Source organism: Anas platyrhynchos, chromosome 27, assembly GCF_047663525.1.
Source record: "Anas platyrhynchos isolate ZD024472 breed Pekin duck chromosome 27, IASCAAS_PekinDuck_T2T, whole genome shotgun sequence".
NCBI classification, from domain to species: domain Eukaryota; kingdom Metazoa; phylum Chordata; class Aves; order Anseriformes; family Anatidae; genus Anas; species Anas platyrhynchos.
The window spans coordinates 8,702,701-8,720,046 of NC_092613.1; the positions used below are offsets into that span (position 1 = coordinate 8,702,701).

At 57.9% G+C, this 17,346-nt stretch overlaps 1 protein-coding gene across 5 annotated transcripts in view; it reads right to left on the reverse strand.

Moving 5' to 3' along the window:
* RASSF5 (Ras association domain family member 5) overlaps window positions 1–14,487 on the reverse strand; it is a 28,566-nt gene extending 14,079 nt beyond the window's left edge. The window contains exons 1-2 of one of the 5 annotated variants that reach the window (XM_027444911.3): window positions 14,136–14,487; window positions 5,251–5,363 (exon numbers count right to left, since the gene is read on the reverse strand). In XM_027444911.3, coding sequence (XP_027300712.1) covers window positions 5,251–5,363; window positions 14,136–14,409 — 387 coding nt within the window. In that variant the 5' untranslated portion in view covers window positions 14,410–14,487. Of the gene's footprint in view, window positions 1–1,193; window positions 1,598–5,250; window positions 5,364–9,099; window positions 9,257–10,146; window positions 10,310–14,135 lie in introns of those variants that run through there. The other 4 variants (XM_072028469.1, XM_038168402.1, XM_072028470.1 and 1 more) reach the window with 4 other exon arrangements.
* Between the last annotated feature and the right edge of the window lie 2,859 nt (window positions 14,488–17,346).

The following is a 17,346-nucleotide window of genomic DNA, read 5'->3' on the forward strand; positions in this document are numbered from 1 at the left end:
CGGGCGCGCTAAGAGCAGCGTTACCCAGTGCTGGGTGCAGCTCATCTCCTACCAACATCACAATCTTTTACATCTCCTCCACAAATGAATCATCAAATGACATTTAAAACCCAGCAGTACGTGTCGGTTAATCATAGCGAGAGGGAGCTGGTGGCTGAGACGGAATATCCCACGTTAAACCCGAGGGAAAATTTCTTCAAAGTGAAAAATAAAATTCCCAGTTGGTTGAAACCCAGCCCCAGGCCGAGAGCCCTGCAGGGATAAGGGCCCAGGTCACAGCCCCGGCCCCACAGAAAGGCGAAACCCACAGCACCTGCTGAGGGCTGGAACTTTGCAGCCTCAGCCGGGCAAATATAGCAGAGCCCGGACAGGGGCATTTCAGCACTGATGATTTAGGGGGGTCTGCGTGTCCCTGAGCTCTCCCCGAGCCCTCTCGACACCCCCCGGTGCTGCTCCTCTCAGATCTCATCTCGCAGCCCTTCAGGGTGCTTTTCCTGAGCAAAACCCCCACTTCCGCAGCGGCTTCTCTCTCCTTCTCCTTTTATGCTCAGTTCTGGTCAGGGCAAAGTTTACGCCAGGGATGTTTCTTTTTAAACAAACACTGAAACACGAAGCAGCTTCGTGCATATTCTGTGTTACTGTTATTACAAAAATCTTGTCCTGGGGCCACACGCTGCCCAGCCAAGCGCCCTCTCCATCTCCAAGGCAGGCACACACACACCCAGGGACGGACCAGATTCACCCCCCTGTTAACAAGTTTGCGGACAGATTTGGTCCTGAAACTTCCCCATCTCACTGCCCACCCGACAGGTACAATACACGCAGACAGCGGGTATTTTGTGGGGCCAGATTGTGGCTTTCTGTCGAGGACACTGACCCCTGGACAGCAGCTGCCAGCTCGCAGGGCTGCTGCCTGCCCCCCCCTAAAGCTGAAAATCCCATTTGGAGTCAGCTCCACCTCCGTGGACCCTCTGGGAAGGGGGGCAGCTGGTATGCAAGAGATGGCTGCGAAATCCTGCAGCAGAGCTCTGCTTCCCCAGCGAGGCAGCGAGCCTGCAGGAGGCAGGTAGAGCCCCCCCAGACCACGCTGCTCCTGACCCCACAGCAAGGGAGTCCTGGCAGCACCTGCAGACCGCCGCGCATGGCCACCGACAGCCACCTCCCGCCCCGCACAGCGGCTTTCGAGCTGTTACCTTGGCAGGGACCTTGCTCGGCGTGCTCCGGAAGAAAGAGGTTTTCGCTGTGAAAAAGCAATCCTCGAGGTCTTCATCCAAGCTGCAGTACCCGCTGCTCATGCTGCCACCGATGGTCATCGAAGGCGAGCAGAGGCAAGAGGCCAAGCGACCACCGGCGGCCCCGCAGCGAGCCGCGCTCACATCCTGGGCTCGCCGGCGCTCAGCTGCAACGGCTCCTTCTGCTCATCCTCCGGAGCCGCCGCAGCTATTTCGCTACCAGGCAGCCGCGCCGGGTAACCCTTCCCTCTCCTCCTCCTCCTCCTCCACCCGCCTCCCCGCGCAGCATGGAGGGCAGCGCTGCCGGCTCGCTCCCGCTCTTCGCCCCCGAGCTCGCTCAGCGCCCGCGGGCCGGCCTCTGGGGCACCCGTGCAGCATCACCTCCCCCTTCCTGCTGCGCGGCCCTGCCGCTTCCTCTTGCAAGATTTCTCACCCTGCACGCAGGGACAAGGTGCTGGGCTCAGCCCCGGGTCCCCCCCAAAGCCCCCCGCGCGGCTGCTGCCCAAATTCCCAACACCACCGCGGGCTGGCTTCTTGCTCCTGCTGTTAGCGCATCCCCGGGAGCTGCATCTGCTGGGAACCAAGCCCAGCCTGGACCAAGCCTGAAGGATCTCGAGGAGCTGTGCAGCCCCAAAAGGTGGTGGGGAAATGGGGTTTGGTGAGGACGTGGCCCCAAACCCTCCCCAGGGGTGCCGGGAGCCCCGGGCAGTGCAGGAGGCAGCGGGTGCCCCCCTGCTAGGTCTGGGGAGCAGCGATTGCAGCAGAGCTTCCCCCAGCTGGGGTAGGATCAGTTGCAAGCCAGGAAAACGCCACCTTCAACCCCATTCACACAAGTCCTCACTGCAGAGGGATGAAAACAGTGGGGGGCTCAGGAAGAGCCCCCCGATCACCAGCAGCATCCCTGCTCCCCATCAGAAACTCAGCCTGGCCCCTGCTCGGCGCTGCCTCCTCCATCCTCTGCTCCCCTGGGCTGGAGCAAGGGGATTCCTGCCTGCTTTCTGGCTCTTCGAGCTATAAATATTTAAGAACTTCACAGGCAGGGAATACATTTTCCTTCTCCTCCACAACCCCGTTCCTGAGGTTTGTGAGAGTCCTTTCCAGCATGGGAGCAAAGGAAGCTGCAGCCGACCCCAGCGCACAGCCCCGCACCCACCCCGGCAGCACACACCCCATTCAGTTCCCTCTGCAGACCTCACTGTCAGGTTAATCCCAGGTGAAACCCTTTGAACAGTGCTTGGCAGCAGCCAAAGCAGCATCATAATTATTTCAGAAAGGAAAAGGGAACAAGGCCTGAAGGTACCGTGCCACTGAATAAAGCCATCCCAGGCACACACTTTAATACTTCATGCAAGACCTGGCCAACCCACCCAAGGATGAATTAAAAATGACAGGAGGTGCAGGGAAGGGCAGCACAGACCAGAGGAACAACGAGGTTTCCATTCCTGGAGCCAGCCTAGGTCAGGAAAGAAGGAACCAGAGAGAGCACAGACATGACGGAGAGCTGTAAAATCATGGGAGATGTTTACATTAATAACAGAAGTTCCAAACCCAAAAAAAGAGCACTCTCCCATGCCTTCCCTGAACTCATAGCCAGGTGTTCTGCCAGGTGGATGTAGTTAAAAAAACAAAGGTTCAGCAGAAAAAGCTCCTGGAGATTGGGATGCAGCCCCCAGGAGACCCCAGCACATGCCCACAGAAGGTCCTGGAGCTGCCCACCAGACAAGGCCCTGCTGTGCCCAGGTGGCTGCTCTCCTGCTGAGTCCCTCCCATCCCTTTCAAGGCACAATTCCCATCACCAGCGGCTATTTTTACACCATGCCGGCGAGCCCAGGGAGCTGGCAGGCAGGAGCCCTGGGTCTAGTCCCCGGCTCTAGTAGCTGCAGTAGGACCATCAGCAAACCACCCCTGTACAGCGGGGCCACCACTCACCGCATCAGCTCACGGGGACCCTTCAGCTGCTCTGCAAGGGCTCCCAGATCCTTGCACAAACCCCATCCATCCACTCATGAAGCCTCTTCCCCTCCTGAGAGGCTGCAGACGGCATTTCTCACCCTTCCATCCGTATCCGTCAGCTGAAGGACTTGAATTGCTACGAGGCTTTGAGAGCTCCGCACCCCCAAGCCAGCAACATGAATACAAAACGGGCTGTCAGCACGAGCGGTGCGGCAGGACGCAACATCTGCATCTCAAAGCAGAAGGCACGAATCCAAACAGCGTATTTACAAGGCAACTTGTAACACTGCAAAAAAAATAATCAGCTGTCCTCTTAGCAACGTGCATCCTTCTGCAGTGGCACCCAGCTCCACCAGGCTATATTTAGCAGAGCAAGAGGCTTACATTGAGCGTGCACGGCACGAGCAGAAAGTGAGCACTGGGCCCATACGGGGTGTAGGGATCGGGTCCCCACTGAAGCCTCAGCCCTGGGTGTTTTGGGGTGAAAACAGAAGAACGAGCTGCAGCAGCAGCTGTGCAGGTGGAGCAGTCACAGCTGGCACTGCTGCCCCATGCAAAGGTCCCCTGAGCAGCCTCGGTTTTGCCACCACAGCCCACTGCCTGGGAGGTCGCCACCATTAAAAAAGTAAAATAAAATCTGATTTTGACCCTTCTGTCCAGCACCAGTCTGCACTCGAGCCCACCTGCAGAACAAACCAGCGCCTGGGTGCAGAACTCTGCGCAGACCGAGGGCCACAGTCCTGGTGCTGAGCCCAGCGGGGCTTTGCCAGCTCCAGGAGTCTGGATTGCACCCAGGGAGACTGATCGGGGACCCGAACGTAACGCTCTCTTAAGTACTTTGCTGGATCAAAGCCCAAATTCTTAATGCCTGGTATTACACGGCAGCAGGACTTAACTGCGTGCGATTAAAGCAGCTAGCTGCCCGACGCTTCTGGTTTGCTTACACTTGTAATGCTATTTATTGACTCCCAACTATGCCACCTCTTAATTGAAGTTTCCTGTGTTTCCAGAGGCCAATCCCCTTTTCTTCCCTTGGCGTATTACAGCACCCTCTTAGTCTCTTTCTGAAATACCGACACCATTTCCCCTTCACCTTTCCATTTTCAAGCAGCAAGAACAACCCGGCCAACAGCAGCACAAGAGGAGCGGGGCTGGGTGCTCCCCCTCATGGGCCCAGGTCATGAAAATCTGAATATCCACCTTTCTTCCCAAATCCCACCCCGTTAAGGTGTCCAAGCCTAAAAGGCATAAGGGACACAGGCACTGCTGGTCCCTGGTACACTTCTTAAAACCGTAAACAAGAACAGATTTACTGCTGTGATTTACTCCTGTCTGGCCCCAGACAGTCCCCGTGCAGCACAGCCTTTCCCGGGGCAGGCATACGTACAGCCTGCAGCTGGAATCAGAGGGACTTTTGCTCCCCAGACGCGTGGGGGGATGACACCAGGGTCACGTCAGTGACAAACCGCTGTGAGGCACAGGTCCCACGTTCATTATCAGAGCCATCAGTAACCCCGGCTGCCCTCATCTCCCTGAAGAAGAAACACCTCTTCCTAGTTTTTCTAAAAATGAAGCCTTTTTTTTTTAAAAAAAATGTTGCTGGGGGAAACCCACTGACATTTGAGGGAGATGTAAGCAAACAGCTACAGCTCCACGCCCTTCTTCAAATAACTCCGGGAGAGCCCCTCCAGCCCCGGCAGCTCCCAGCAGCACCACGCACAGGCGCAGCGCAGCATTTACATGCAGCCCGTGCCAAAAAATACCCAAACCACCTTGTTAATGGGGTTTCCTCCAGATTTTTTTGACAGCAGATGAAGCCAGCTGTTGAAGCAGCCGCGTGCTGCAGTGCTGTCTGGTTTAGCAGCAGTGGATTATGTGAGCGAAAGCAAGGAGAGCTGCCCGTGTCCGACCCTGTCCCTCGCCATGCACATCAGACCCAATTCGGGCAGTTTTTCTGCCTGTGACAAAACCTCCCCCGTCAAACCCTTCGGGAGCAAGAAACAGGTCTCAGAGAGATGGGGTTGAGCACCACAAGGCGACCACCACCACGGGGACCCCGGCGTACCTGGCTGCAGGGAGGCGCGAGGGTGCTCTCGGGTGAGAGCTGCCCGGGGCCGGGCCGGCGGCAGTCCAGCTGGATGAGGCTGTGGCACTGCGGGTGGCATGTGTACCTGCAGTCTGCAGAGAGAGGAGAGCACAGTGAGCACCCACACCGTGATGGGGGGGAGCCAGGGACCCCCAGGGCAGGGTCTCCAAGCTGTAGACGTGGGCAAGCAGCAGCAAAGCCTGTCTGCAAAGCCTGCTCCCGTGCTCCTTCCCCAGGGAACCTCATGTTGTGATGCTCTGGCATGGACAAAGCTCCCACCTCGTGTCCTGCTGCCTTTCCCCCACCTGCTGGGGCACCAACACAGACGCAGGATGTGCCCAAGCCCCACCAGACCCAGACGGCCTCACGCCCCTTCCCTGCTGAGCTCCTGGGGAACATCACAGCACCAGCAGCAAAGCTTGGCCACGAGGAAAAGGATGCTCAGTTCCCCAGCATCAAGGGGCAAACCACCCCGGTATCAGACAGAAGCCAGACTACGTCAGGTCACCTGCTGTGAACACTTCGGGGGGGGGTTGCAGTGACCGAGGCATGGATTTACCATCAGAGTGCCCCAAAACCAGGACGCAGGTGGTGGCCGTGACCTACAAGCCCCCGGCAGGCTGCCCTGGAGCAGCCAGGTGTTGGTACAACACATTTGCTTTGGCTGCTGCCCTGTCCTGCTGCGGCACATTAACTAGTTCCAGGCAGGGGTTCCACGGAGAGCCCTGGGATCCCCTCCTGGGCCATGCACCTTGCTCTGCCTTGGGCACAGCCAGCACCTCCTGTCTGACCCGGCAGCAGTCAGCTCCCCCCAGGGTTTTCCCCCCAAAATCCAGACTCCTCCGTTCTCCCCTGGGAGCAGCCACCAGCCTCCTTCTGCTTTAACAGCCCTCCCAACCCGTTTAATGTTTAACTGCCCTACAAATGCCATTACAGCAACTTCTTACACCATCCAAAATTCCAGCGCGGTCACTGACCTGAAAAATAAAATAAAAAAATCCCCCCAAAACAAGGCAAAAGAGTTGACACAGCAGAAGGAGAAGGGACTTTGGATGCTCCTGGGTGCACCAAAAGCACGCCTTGCACTCGCTGCTGCAGTGCAGCAACCTCAAGCAGTGACACCGCCGTGGCCGAGCAAAATCCTTCCTGCCCCTGCTGCCCCCAGCACGTGCCTGGCACAAGCCCAGCAGCACGGCATCCCCAGGGACCTCAGAGCCCCCACAGCAGCCAGCAGCTCATTGAAAAGCAGCCCTGGCTCCCCCCATCCCTCCTGCTGCCTCTGCAGCACCGCGTGGTGGCTCGGTGCCGTTTTTTTGCTATTTATTTATTTTCACGCTGCTCCGAGTCGGTTGGAAATCTATAGATATTTCGCTAACGCCAGTGGCGTCGTTTGGTATCTCCATGGAAATAGGCTGGCGCTCGAGCAAGACGGGCTCAGGGCAACTCATGGCCCTGGGGTGGAGGAAGGCTGAGGCTCCTGCAGCACGGGGACAGGAGCCGTGCCCCGCGGGGAGCAGGGGGACTGGAGACGTCCCCCAGCGCTCTCCCAGAAGAGCCAGCACAGCTTGAAGCAGGAGATTCATTTACTGCTGTGAATTTCACATTATCACCTTCCAGAGCAGACCTGGAGCAGGGATACGCCTCGAACCTCCCTGCAAAGGACCCGCACATGCACATCTCAGCCCCTCCAAAAACCAGTAACACCAGAACAGGAGTCCCCTCTGCAGGAAAACCCGCATTTTCCTGTTTTCTACTTATTTTTCCCTCCCTTTGGCTTTCAAGTAATTGCTTTTGAACGTCTCTGGTTTGCAGGAAAGCAAAGCAATGTCCCACCTCTGCTCCAGCAGTGGGGATTCCTGCGCAACCCCACACAGGAGTGCCCAAGAACAGAGCTGGTGCCTGGGGGCTGAGCATCGCCTGCAGGGGAGGCAGGGGATTCATTTCCCATTTAGCATTCATCTGGCACCAGCTGTCTGTCATGCTCCTCTTCCAAGTCAGTTGTCTCAAGTAAGCCTGGGGGAAGGCAGGGAGTCTTGCCTTTTTTTTTCTTTAATTTGAGATAAGCTGAGCAGTTACATGGTAATTTAATGCATGACCTTCTGAGCAGCCGCTTACCAGGGGACACTCACCAAGTCTCTGCTGGAGGTCCCAACCCGAGGGGGCTCCAGGTGCAAATAAATAAAAAGAGTCATCACTCCCTGCTGCCTATTTCATCCAGGATTTTCAGATTTAGACAGCTTGCCCCAACCACAGCCCGTGGGGCAGGAAGGCTGCAGCACCTGCACGCGGTGAGGTCCAAAATGCGTAACATTGGCCACAGAAATCACAGCTCCCGAGCACACTGCGGGCAGGCATTTCTGTACAGGATTACAGCACGACACCTCCTTAGTCACCAGCACCTATTAGCAGGCCTAATCACCCGGTATCTGGCAGGGAGCACTAATTTTAGAAAGCCCACACAGCTTTAGGAAGCCGCCACGTGACGGGCTTGCCAGGAGCCACCAAGGCAGGATGTCTCCACTTAGGCTTTGAGATAATTTCTATTCCAGTCGAACAAAGCAACACTTGGAAAGGCGGTTTCTTTTTAAAGGGAAAAACAAACAAAAGCCCAAAACTCTGATCCCAATATAGAAAAAAAAAAAGAAACACAAAACAAGCTAGTGGCTGAAAAGAATTTCCCTTTATCCACAGATAAGGTTTTTAGGGGAGATAAAGCTGGCTGGTGCAGAACAGCCCCATTCATTTAGTCCTAAATATAGCTCTGCAGCACCCTGCCCCTCGAACGCCCCAGATGCTGCAGGGCATCCTTCAGCCTAATGCTTCCAAGCTGGTTTTTGGCTGAAATCTGCAGTTCCAGCAGTGGTGCCACGGCACGCACTGGGTGGCAAAGCAGCACTGTCAGAGAGGACACCACAAAACAACCCGCGTGATGTTTGGATCATTCTTGGAATTGCAAGAATTATCTCAAAGCTCCAGTTCCTGGTTTATAAAGGATCCTCCACTCATGGAGATAAAATAGCAGAAATCCTCCCAGCATCAGCAAACCCACCGAAACGTGGCCAGGGAGACCTTGCCCAGCACGACAGATGAATGCCATCCCCAGCACACCTGGAGCCTCCCCGCGCTCAGAAGATTTCTTCCATTCATCCTCCAGCCCCCAAATCCCTCGGACAGCTCTCACACACACACGCCTGGAGCTCACCATGCGTGAGGTTTTCCTTTGTGCTCACCCAGAGCCACCCCACGTCACTCGGGGTAACCTCAGCCGCGGCTGCAGGATGTGGCCCCGTGACCTGATGAGAGCCGCGTGTCCCCTCCTGGGGGGCAGGATGGGACCAGGGCACCCCCACAGCCTCCACCCAGCACACACAGGAGAGGCCCTGAGCTGCTGGGAGACCCCCAAACACCTCCCGACACCCCCCGCAGCAGCCGCCCAGCCCTGCCCCTGCCCCATGCCTGCACCCAGCAATCGGGGGCTGGGCAGGTTTGGGTCTAATCCAGGTTTTTGATTTTTCAAAGCAGGGGGAAACTGAGGGAAGGGTTCTGCCTGTCCAGACCTGACCCTCCTGATACCAGTAACTTGCCCGGGGGTCTCCTGCACCACTGCAAGGCCTGGAGCACAACACCAGCTGCCAGACGATGCTCATGGACCAGATTGCACACCTGAGCAGAAACCTCTCTGGGGGCACCAGGAGCAGGGCCAGCACCCCCCCACCACGCTCCTTCATGGCAGGAGCAGGGCAGCCCTGCAGGAACCTCATCACACCTAATTAGCAGCAGCAAGCCATCACGCAGCAGCCAAACACACGCAGCCCCACCGGCCCCTACCTGTCATCAGCAAGACCTCCCTCCTCGGCCGCTGCAGCCCCTCCGACCACGACTTCGACTTGGGAAAACGCCCGAAAATTTTGCGGATTCGCTTCGTTACAAGCCCGAAGCAAGCGGCTGCCTCCGCCTTCCCTCCCGACATCCCGGCAAGAGGAGACCGAGAGCTCCCTGGGCCAGCACGGGAGAGGCTCCGGGCGCTGCAGGAGCTGCGCCTGCTTCCACGAGAGGCCTTCCTCCCGTGGAGATAACGCATCCACAGCGCCCATGTACAGCCCGCCGCTGTCTGACGGATATATATTTATATATTTTAAACAAAGAGGCAACGCACTCAGCTTAGGGCTGGTGCATCTCAGGGCCTGTCCGGCTAGCCATGGAAAACTTTCTATTTCTGGGGCTTTTTGCTTGATAAGATAAAACAACCCCAGGGAGGAGATTAGAGCCGAGAGGCAGCGCAGGACCCAGCCGCACGCGGGAGGTCTCGCTCCCATCTCCTCCCTTCCCTTCGCTGCCTTTCCCCTGCGGTCCTGTGAAGCCTCCGATGTTTAATCAGGTGTTAAAGGAATACACCGAGGGTAACTGTACTTATAATTTTGACTTTAACTCTGCAGAGGGGTAGCCAGGTTTTAGATCATTCTTTCACAGCGCCCACCGGTTCCAGCTGCGCTGGGTGCTGTGACGGGGTGGGACAGGCACCCCCTAACCGCACGCCTTCAGCCCGTCACTCACAGCCTCTCATTTCCATCCGTCTCATCTCTGCTCAGGCATCTTCTCACAATCAGGGCAGTTTCCCAGCACCTCGTGCCTCACATTCTTCTCGTCTTACCCCTGGAGTAACACAGATGAAAGTTCCCAAATTTCCCTAAACATCACACCAAGCAGGCAAGGAGGTAACACAGGGGAATTTCTTGTTCACAGCTCACTGTCCCGACCCCTTGAGAACCTCCCCACGGCTACACACATCCCTTCTTCCCACATCCAGAGCACCCAGCTCAGCTAACCCCACCAGACCAGGAAACAAACGGGGGGAAGAGAAGCCCCAGGACCAACCTGTACAGCAAAAGCCAGAGCTTTTCCTGGCATTTCTCTCCATAAATACTTCCTAAGGCATCGGGGCTGGACCGAAAGCAGCCAGGAGGATGACCCCAAAGACCTGAGCTGCCCCAGGAGCCAGGACAGAAGGTGCAAGGCCCGGGGCAGGTCCCAGCCCCTGCCCACACCTCTAACCCTGATAAGTGACTGCCCTGCTCCGGGAGCTGCGGGCAGGATGCGCCCCGTGCCCGCCCCCGCTCCCACAGCACCCACCCCAACACCTGCGAGGGCGAGCAGCCTCAGGAATCTGTCCGGGCCAGCTAAATGCAGAGAAACACAACGTGCCGTGGTTCTGCGAGCTGTTTGCGATCATTATTTACAGCGGTGAGAGCAGAGATGTGACAGGGCGTGGGAGGACGTGGAAAACCCTCGGGTCCTGGAGAGCTACAGGTGCAGAACCCCGTGGCAGCAAAGCTGTGCTCCTTGAGAGCGTCCCCACCTGCAAGATGGACCAAACCCTGTCCTGGGACTGAGCCATGCCTGCCTCCGGGGCCACCAGGAGCTGGGGAGCCCCGACCCCTCCTCGGGGCAGCCTCCTATGTGGGTAACATCCCGGACAGAGAGGTACGAGCTCCATCCCATCGGGCCAGGAGTGCATCAAGCTCCAGCCAGGCCCTGCTGGGCCCCCCCAGCTCCCCACAAACCACGAGAGCAAACACCCAGAGGTGGCTGCGGCCACTCCAAATGTGAGCGACACACCCAGCTTAACCCACCCGGGCCAAGAAAACAATTCCACGGGACTTGATAAACACAGCCCAGGAAATGTGTGAGCGGTAACTCACACCCCGAGCTGCCCGCAGCAGAGGCCGCAGCACAGCCCTGCCAGCATGGACATGAGGCTGGTGAACGCCGGGGGCGAGAGCCCAGAGCAGAGCAGATGGTGGAAAAAGGCGAAGGGACGAGCGCTGGGATGGGTCTGTCCTCGGGTTTTGCTAGCAGCTGCAGTTCCAGGAGCAGGAATTTCACAGTCAGCACCTGCAACACCCGTACAGCAAGGACGGGAGCATCCTGCAGGAAGAACCGGGCCGCCTCGGGGTGAGCTGGCATGGAAATGCAGTGAAATGCTCTCAGGAAAAGGCAATTCTGAGGCTGCACCGAGAGCTGCTAAGAGCAGAGCCAGGGAAATGGCTGGAGGGGACATGGAGCAGGTGGGAGTGAGGAGGAGATGCAGCCCCAACCTTTCACTCAAAACCACCAGATCTGATGTAGATACAAATAGGTCAGAACTGCACAAACACAACCCCGTGCATCCTCAGGCTACAAGCCGAAAGCAAACAAGCAGCAGCCCTGCACCAGAAGATTCACCACGGAAGCAAGCACTCCCCTTCTGCAGCTCTCAGGCATTTGTAAAAGAAGCCACTGCTGGGAGCACAGCCAGCACAGAAGATGTTCCGAGCATTTCCACTGAAGTTTCCCTCCTTCCCAGCAACGCTGCTTGGCTGTTGGGGGAATTTCAGAGGCAGAACTACTCCCACAGCCTGGATAATTATCCACGGAACTGAAAAGGGAAATAGTTATTTAAGATTAGTTTCAATATAACTAGGAAAAAAAGTCCTGTGAGAGAAGTCGCTCAAAACATCTATTTATAGTGCTCACAGCACCACAAAGAGCTGGGGATTAATATTTCAGATTGGGATTTTCAGAACAACCACCAAGCCCCCTGAGCCTCACCACATGTGCGAGCCCCACAACAGCTTGTGCAGGATGCCTGGTGAAGGACAGGAGCCCAACAACATTTGTTTTACGTCAAATAAAGCCAGGCTCGTCCTTCCAGCACGTTCATCGCACATTCGCTGGGGTGCAGCGGGCAAGCTCCCAGCCCCAGGCAATGCACTGTCCCTTACAGCTCTTCCAGGGAGTCAGTCAGGAAGGGCAGGCAGAAAGCAAAGGTACCACTGGCAAAACGCATCTACATCACCCCTTAAAAATAATTCAACTAACACTGCACTGAACAAGCCCACCAGCCCCAGCACACCCCTGTCACTGAGCTGTCTGGGTTCCGTGTAATTACCAGCAGCAGTGCTAAGACCTTAACGCGATGCAGCACGGCCATATGGTGCAGCCACCTCCCAACTGCCCTTCATTTCCAAATGGCACCAGGAGGCGTGCGTACGAGCCCTGCTCACCCCACACCACGCATATCCCTGCTAGAAACATTTCATCAGTTCCTAACTCCAGGAGAGCCAAGTGTAAGGACCAGAAGGGGCAGAGCGTGGCACTAACTGCCCCAGTGAGGCTGGTGTTACAGCACGAGCCTGGCACAGTCCACCAAATGAGCAAGAAAATAAGCAATGAAGCCTCCTCCAGAGCTGCACAGGGGACCCAGCTCATTGCTTTGCCCCAAAAAACAACCAGCAACCTGCCACCCATGCCGACACCAAGGGCACCCTGGCCCCACACACCCCTGAGTACAGGTGATGCTACGTGCACAGACATGGGGTGAATGGCATTGGCATCACCAACTCCTGCCAAAATCACAGGGTGCAGCTGACCCCAACCAGCATGTCACGGTCACTGCACCAGCCCCAAAAGAAGCCTCCAGCCAGCGAGCGGTTCCACCTCGGGCTGCTTCACCAGCTCCGGCCCCAGCCGTTCCCACACCCACAGTGCCGGAGCAAATTTCCTTATTAATTTCTACTGCCAGCCAGCAACAGAGAAAGGACAAATGGATTCATTACCAAGATTAATTGCACCAGAAATACATCGGCATTCCTCATGTTCCAGTAGCGGTACTTGTCATACAGCAGCGATCAGTGACATTTGCACGATGGAGAAGGGAAAGCTTGACCCAAGCACCACAAAAACTGATTTTTCCTCGGTTACCTGAAGACACACAGCACCTAACCCCAGCTGCTGCTCTACCCAGAGAACTTTTGCCACCATGACTTTTCCTTGCTCATGTCCCTGCTGATGCAAGTGTGACTAAGCCTGCCCGTTTGGCTCCCTGCACTGCTGGTGCTCAGCTTTTGCTGAGATAAACCGGCTCTGAAGGGCTCTTTGCTGCACCAAACCCATCCCTTCAGGCTGAGCACACAGCTCAGGCAGGAGAAGCCCCCCACTGACATACACTGGTAGTTTTGGGGTCAGGGCACTTTCCCTGGAAAAACTTGGCACCAGATGCAACATTTTTGGTACTTAGAGTTAATTTATGGCACCTGTGTCCCTCATGTCTGGAGCAATCTGCTGCCCCCAAGTTATCAGTGAGTGGAGTTGCCCAAACCTCCTCTGCCCCAGCCCCCTCATTCCCTCTCCCTGGGACACTGCAGGGCTGCAGCAAGGACATTCAGGGTGTGCGTGTGCCCCGTGGCCTGAGAGCAGCCCCAGACCCAGCCGGGCCACCCTGTTTGGTGTCTGGGAGCCCCCATCCCACCCAGCAGAAGCGGTGACCTCCCCACAGGACACGGCACAAAGGTGACACGTGCCGGATGGGCACAGCAAACATCTCAGCGAGCCTGTGATGGTCTCATCCAGGAGTCAGGGCAAAGCAAGGTGCCTGAGAAGCCTTCTATTCCTGGAGGGATTTACACCCCACCGTACAGCATTACGGACACAAAACCCTTTCCACTAACCGAGGAGGAGATCTGCTGCCCAGGAAGAACACCAAGCCCTTCACAGCCCTGGCAAGGAGCAGCTAACCCCAGTTTTCCCCAAAAAACTCTGCTTCCCGCAGCCCATCACCTCTGACAGGGGTCCCGGGTGGGTCTCGCAGGGGGGCGCGGGTGGGAGCAGGCAGGGGAGTGGGGCGGTGAATTTGGGCACGAAGAGAGAAGGAGAAGGACAGATGGAGCCCCTGGGCAGGCGTGCGGGGGGCAGCAGGGTGCAGGGGACAAGGGGAGCGGGGGGACAGCAGGGTGCAGGAGACAGCAGGGGTGGGCAGCGGGGTGCATTGGGCAGCAGGGGGGGGTTCAGCAGGGTTGAGGGGGCAGCGGGGGGGGTTCAGCACTCACAGTCACAGCGCAGGGCGCGCTCCCGCACGGCGGCTCCGCACAGGTCGCACCAGCCGCGGCGCAGGGCGCGGGGCACGAAGCGGTGGCCGTGACCGTGGCCGCTGTCCGGGGGCTCCCCGGGGGCCGGGAAGATGCTGCGCACATCGGGCAGCAGCCGCGGGACCCCCCCGCGCCGCCGCAACCGCCGCGCCCCCCTCGCCCCGCCGGGGCTCCCCGGCCCCCGGCCGCCCCCCGGCTCCGGGGCGCTGGGAGCGGGGCCCGACGGCCGCCGCATGGTGCCGGGAGGGGGGCACGGCTCCAAACACCCACCCCCCCCCGGCCCCAAAAGCTCGCAACCCCACGGCCACGCCACGGGCTCCCGGCACGGGGCAGCGCAGGCGCCTTGGCCCGGCCCCGGGGAGGAGACAGAGCCGGGGGGGGCGGCGTGGGAGCGGCCACTGTGGGATTCCCACGGGGAACCCCCCCCGGGACGGCTGCCCCCATAGCCACCCTCCGGACCCCTCCCTAAGCCCTTGCGCCCCCCACGGAAAGGGCTTTCCCCACCCCCGGGGGGGTTCTCCCAGCGGGAACCTTCCCCGTGGGACCCCCCCCACGCTCTCCCGAGACCCCTCCCCACGGGACGCGGCTCCCCGTGGGCCCGATGCTGGCTGGGGGCAGCGCACAGCACCCCCCCCCCCGGTGCTGCAGCCGGGGCGGGCAGCCCCCAGCACAGAGCTGGGGGGCAGCAGCAGTACCCCCACCCCCGGCAGCATCCCCAGCCCCAGGTTTGCCCCCCCCAGCAGCAGGAGGAGCACCCCTAAGGTGCTGCTTTATGTACGGTCACCAAACCCTGGGTGCAGGCACACAGCACAGCACACAGCCCTCTCCTCGCTCAGTGACTGCACGGCCCCTGTAAGGGCAGCTGGAGCCAATTCCCCTTCCCCACCGTAACGCCAGCCGGGCTCTGGAGCGCCGCTGAGGGCTGCGAGCCGAAGCAATTATCCCTCCCAGCTGAGGCTTTTGTGGTTGTGGGAGAAGTGAAAAGGAAAATATTATGGCCAATTTCTGGAGTGGATCTGAGCAGGCTCCAGCCCTGCGGTGCCAAGGAGAGCCGTGTCTGGTTTGCCAAGCCCTCCGGGTACCCTGGGCCACGCAGGACACGCATCGCCCAGGCTTTGGGTTAGCTGTCAAACCACCAGCACATCCCTTCTCTGCGGGGCTCAGTCGCCTTGGTTTGAAACACGAAGCTGGGGCAGAACCAGGGCTGTGCCCCTCGGGGCTGTGCGAGAGCGGCCAGGTGAAGGGACGGCTGCGGTCACGGTGCTGGGCTGCGCTTGGGAAGCTCAATCTGACATCCTCATCAACTCCTGAGGCCAAGATGGGCCAAAGATACTGAAGTCCTTTTGAAAGATTTCAATTTGAAGGATGGATTAAAACACTGGCTCTGAGTTACAAAAGGCTAGTGCTGTAAGCAGGCACTAACAAGAGCTGAAAACTGAAGGAGTCAGCCTTGATTCTGGGGGTCCCCTTTACAGCTGCCGTGTTAGGGCAGTTTAAGAATGACAAGGGCTTAGTAATATATTTTTATTTTATTTTATTTTATTTTATTTTGTTTTGTTTTGTTTTATTTTATTTTATTTTATTTTATTTTATTTTATTTTATTTTATTTTATTTATTTTCTGTGCCAAGACAGAAATCCCTTCTTGCTAGAGCCAAACGTGTTCCAGGTCAGATGCTCAGCTGGTCCAAATCAGCCCAGCTCCACTGACCCTGAGCAAGTGCCCGGGCTCCCTGCCCTGCTCCTGTGGGGGATGTCAGTGAATTTGGGGTGGATTAAAGATAACGTTAGTTATAAAACCAGGAGAATCCTAGAAAATAATCTGCAGGAGAAAAGTTTTAAAGTGATGGCTTAGTTCCACCACTTGTACAGCAGGCCGTTGGGTTTGACAGTCGGGATGTTGGTTTTTACCACTCACATGAATGGGAACGTTCAGACCCGGTGCCAAACGCCACTCGGAAGCAGTTTCCTGAGCAGGGGCAGCTCCTGGCACTCTCAGCCTGTTCTTACCAGAAAGCAGAGCCAGGCACAGTCCCGGAGCTGCTGCTCCTTCAAGCCATGCCGTGCACCTTGAAGCCTGCTGTCCCCCTGCAAAATTCCCATCCGAGCCCCGGGCAGAGCTGCAGCAGGACGCTCAGCTCCAGGGCCACGCTGGTTTTTCCTTGTGCCACCACCACACGTGTCCCAGTAGGGGCTGGAAATTTTTGCCATGGTCAGTCCAAGGACTGACCCACACCGGGCAGCCCCCTGCCTCTCCGTGGGGCCGCTCTGCCCCCCAGCTGCTGGCTGAGATCTGAGGTCCCGGGGCTGGGGACGAGCTCAGGGACTCGCAGGAGCCCAGGGAGCAGCCCGGCAGGCCCGGACTTGGCTGAAGGCTTTTGGCTGAGCCAACGCGTGTCACCTCCAGAAAACGTGCTGGGAAGGGAACTGGAGGAAGGGTGAAGGGAAGATCTGGGTGTTGCGTTCCCTGCTGAGGGACAGGTTTGGGCAGGCACGCTGAGCATCCCCGCCGTGGCTGAGTCAGACGCGTTTGCTTGCCCAGGCAAAGGCTCAGCCTCTGCTTCCAGCGGCACCACCGGGAGCTGCGCGGAGCCGCCCCGGGCTCTGCTGCTGCTGGCGCTGCCCAAAGCCCGGCTCTGACCTCCCCGAGCACCAGCAGCCAGCAGTGGTGACCAGGCAAACACACGGCCATGGGCACTGATGTGTGTGTGTGTGCGTGCCCTCGGTGTGTCTGCAAGGGGTGGGGAACTCTGCCTGCTCTCTGCCAGGAGCCCCCTGGGTGTAAAAGCTGCCTCGGAGCCTCACGGACCCCATCCCCTGTGCTGGGACACGGCTGCCACCCTGCCTGGCCTCCCTGCAGCCCAGGCACTTTCCTGTCACCCAGCCCGGGCTCCCTGCAGCACCACGGCTGTGGGATGTGTCACAAGCCATAAATCACCCCAGGGATGGGCAGGAAGAGGTGGACAAAGGGGGTGGCACACCCGATGCTTCCCACAAAGAGCGCCTTGATACCATCGCACGCTCGCAGTCCGAAAACCCGGGCTTCCCCTATCACTGAGCTGCAGGCGAGCAGCTGACTCAGCTGATAACCAGAGGATTACGGCTTCTCGTAACACCCAAGGTCAGAAAACAGGAGGAAATTTGGAGCATAATGCATTCCCCAACAAAGGACT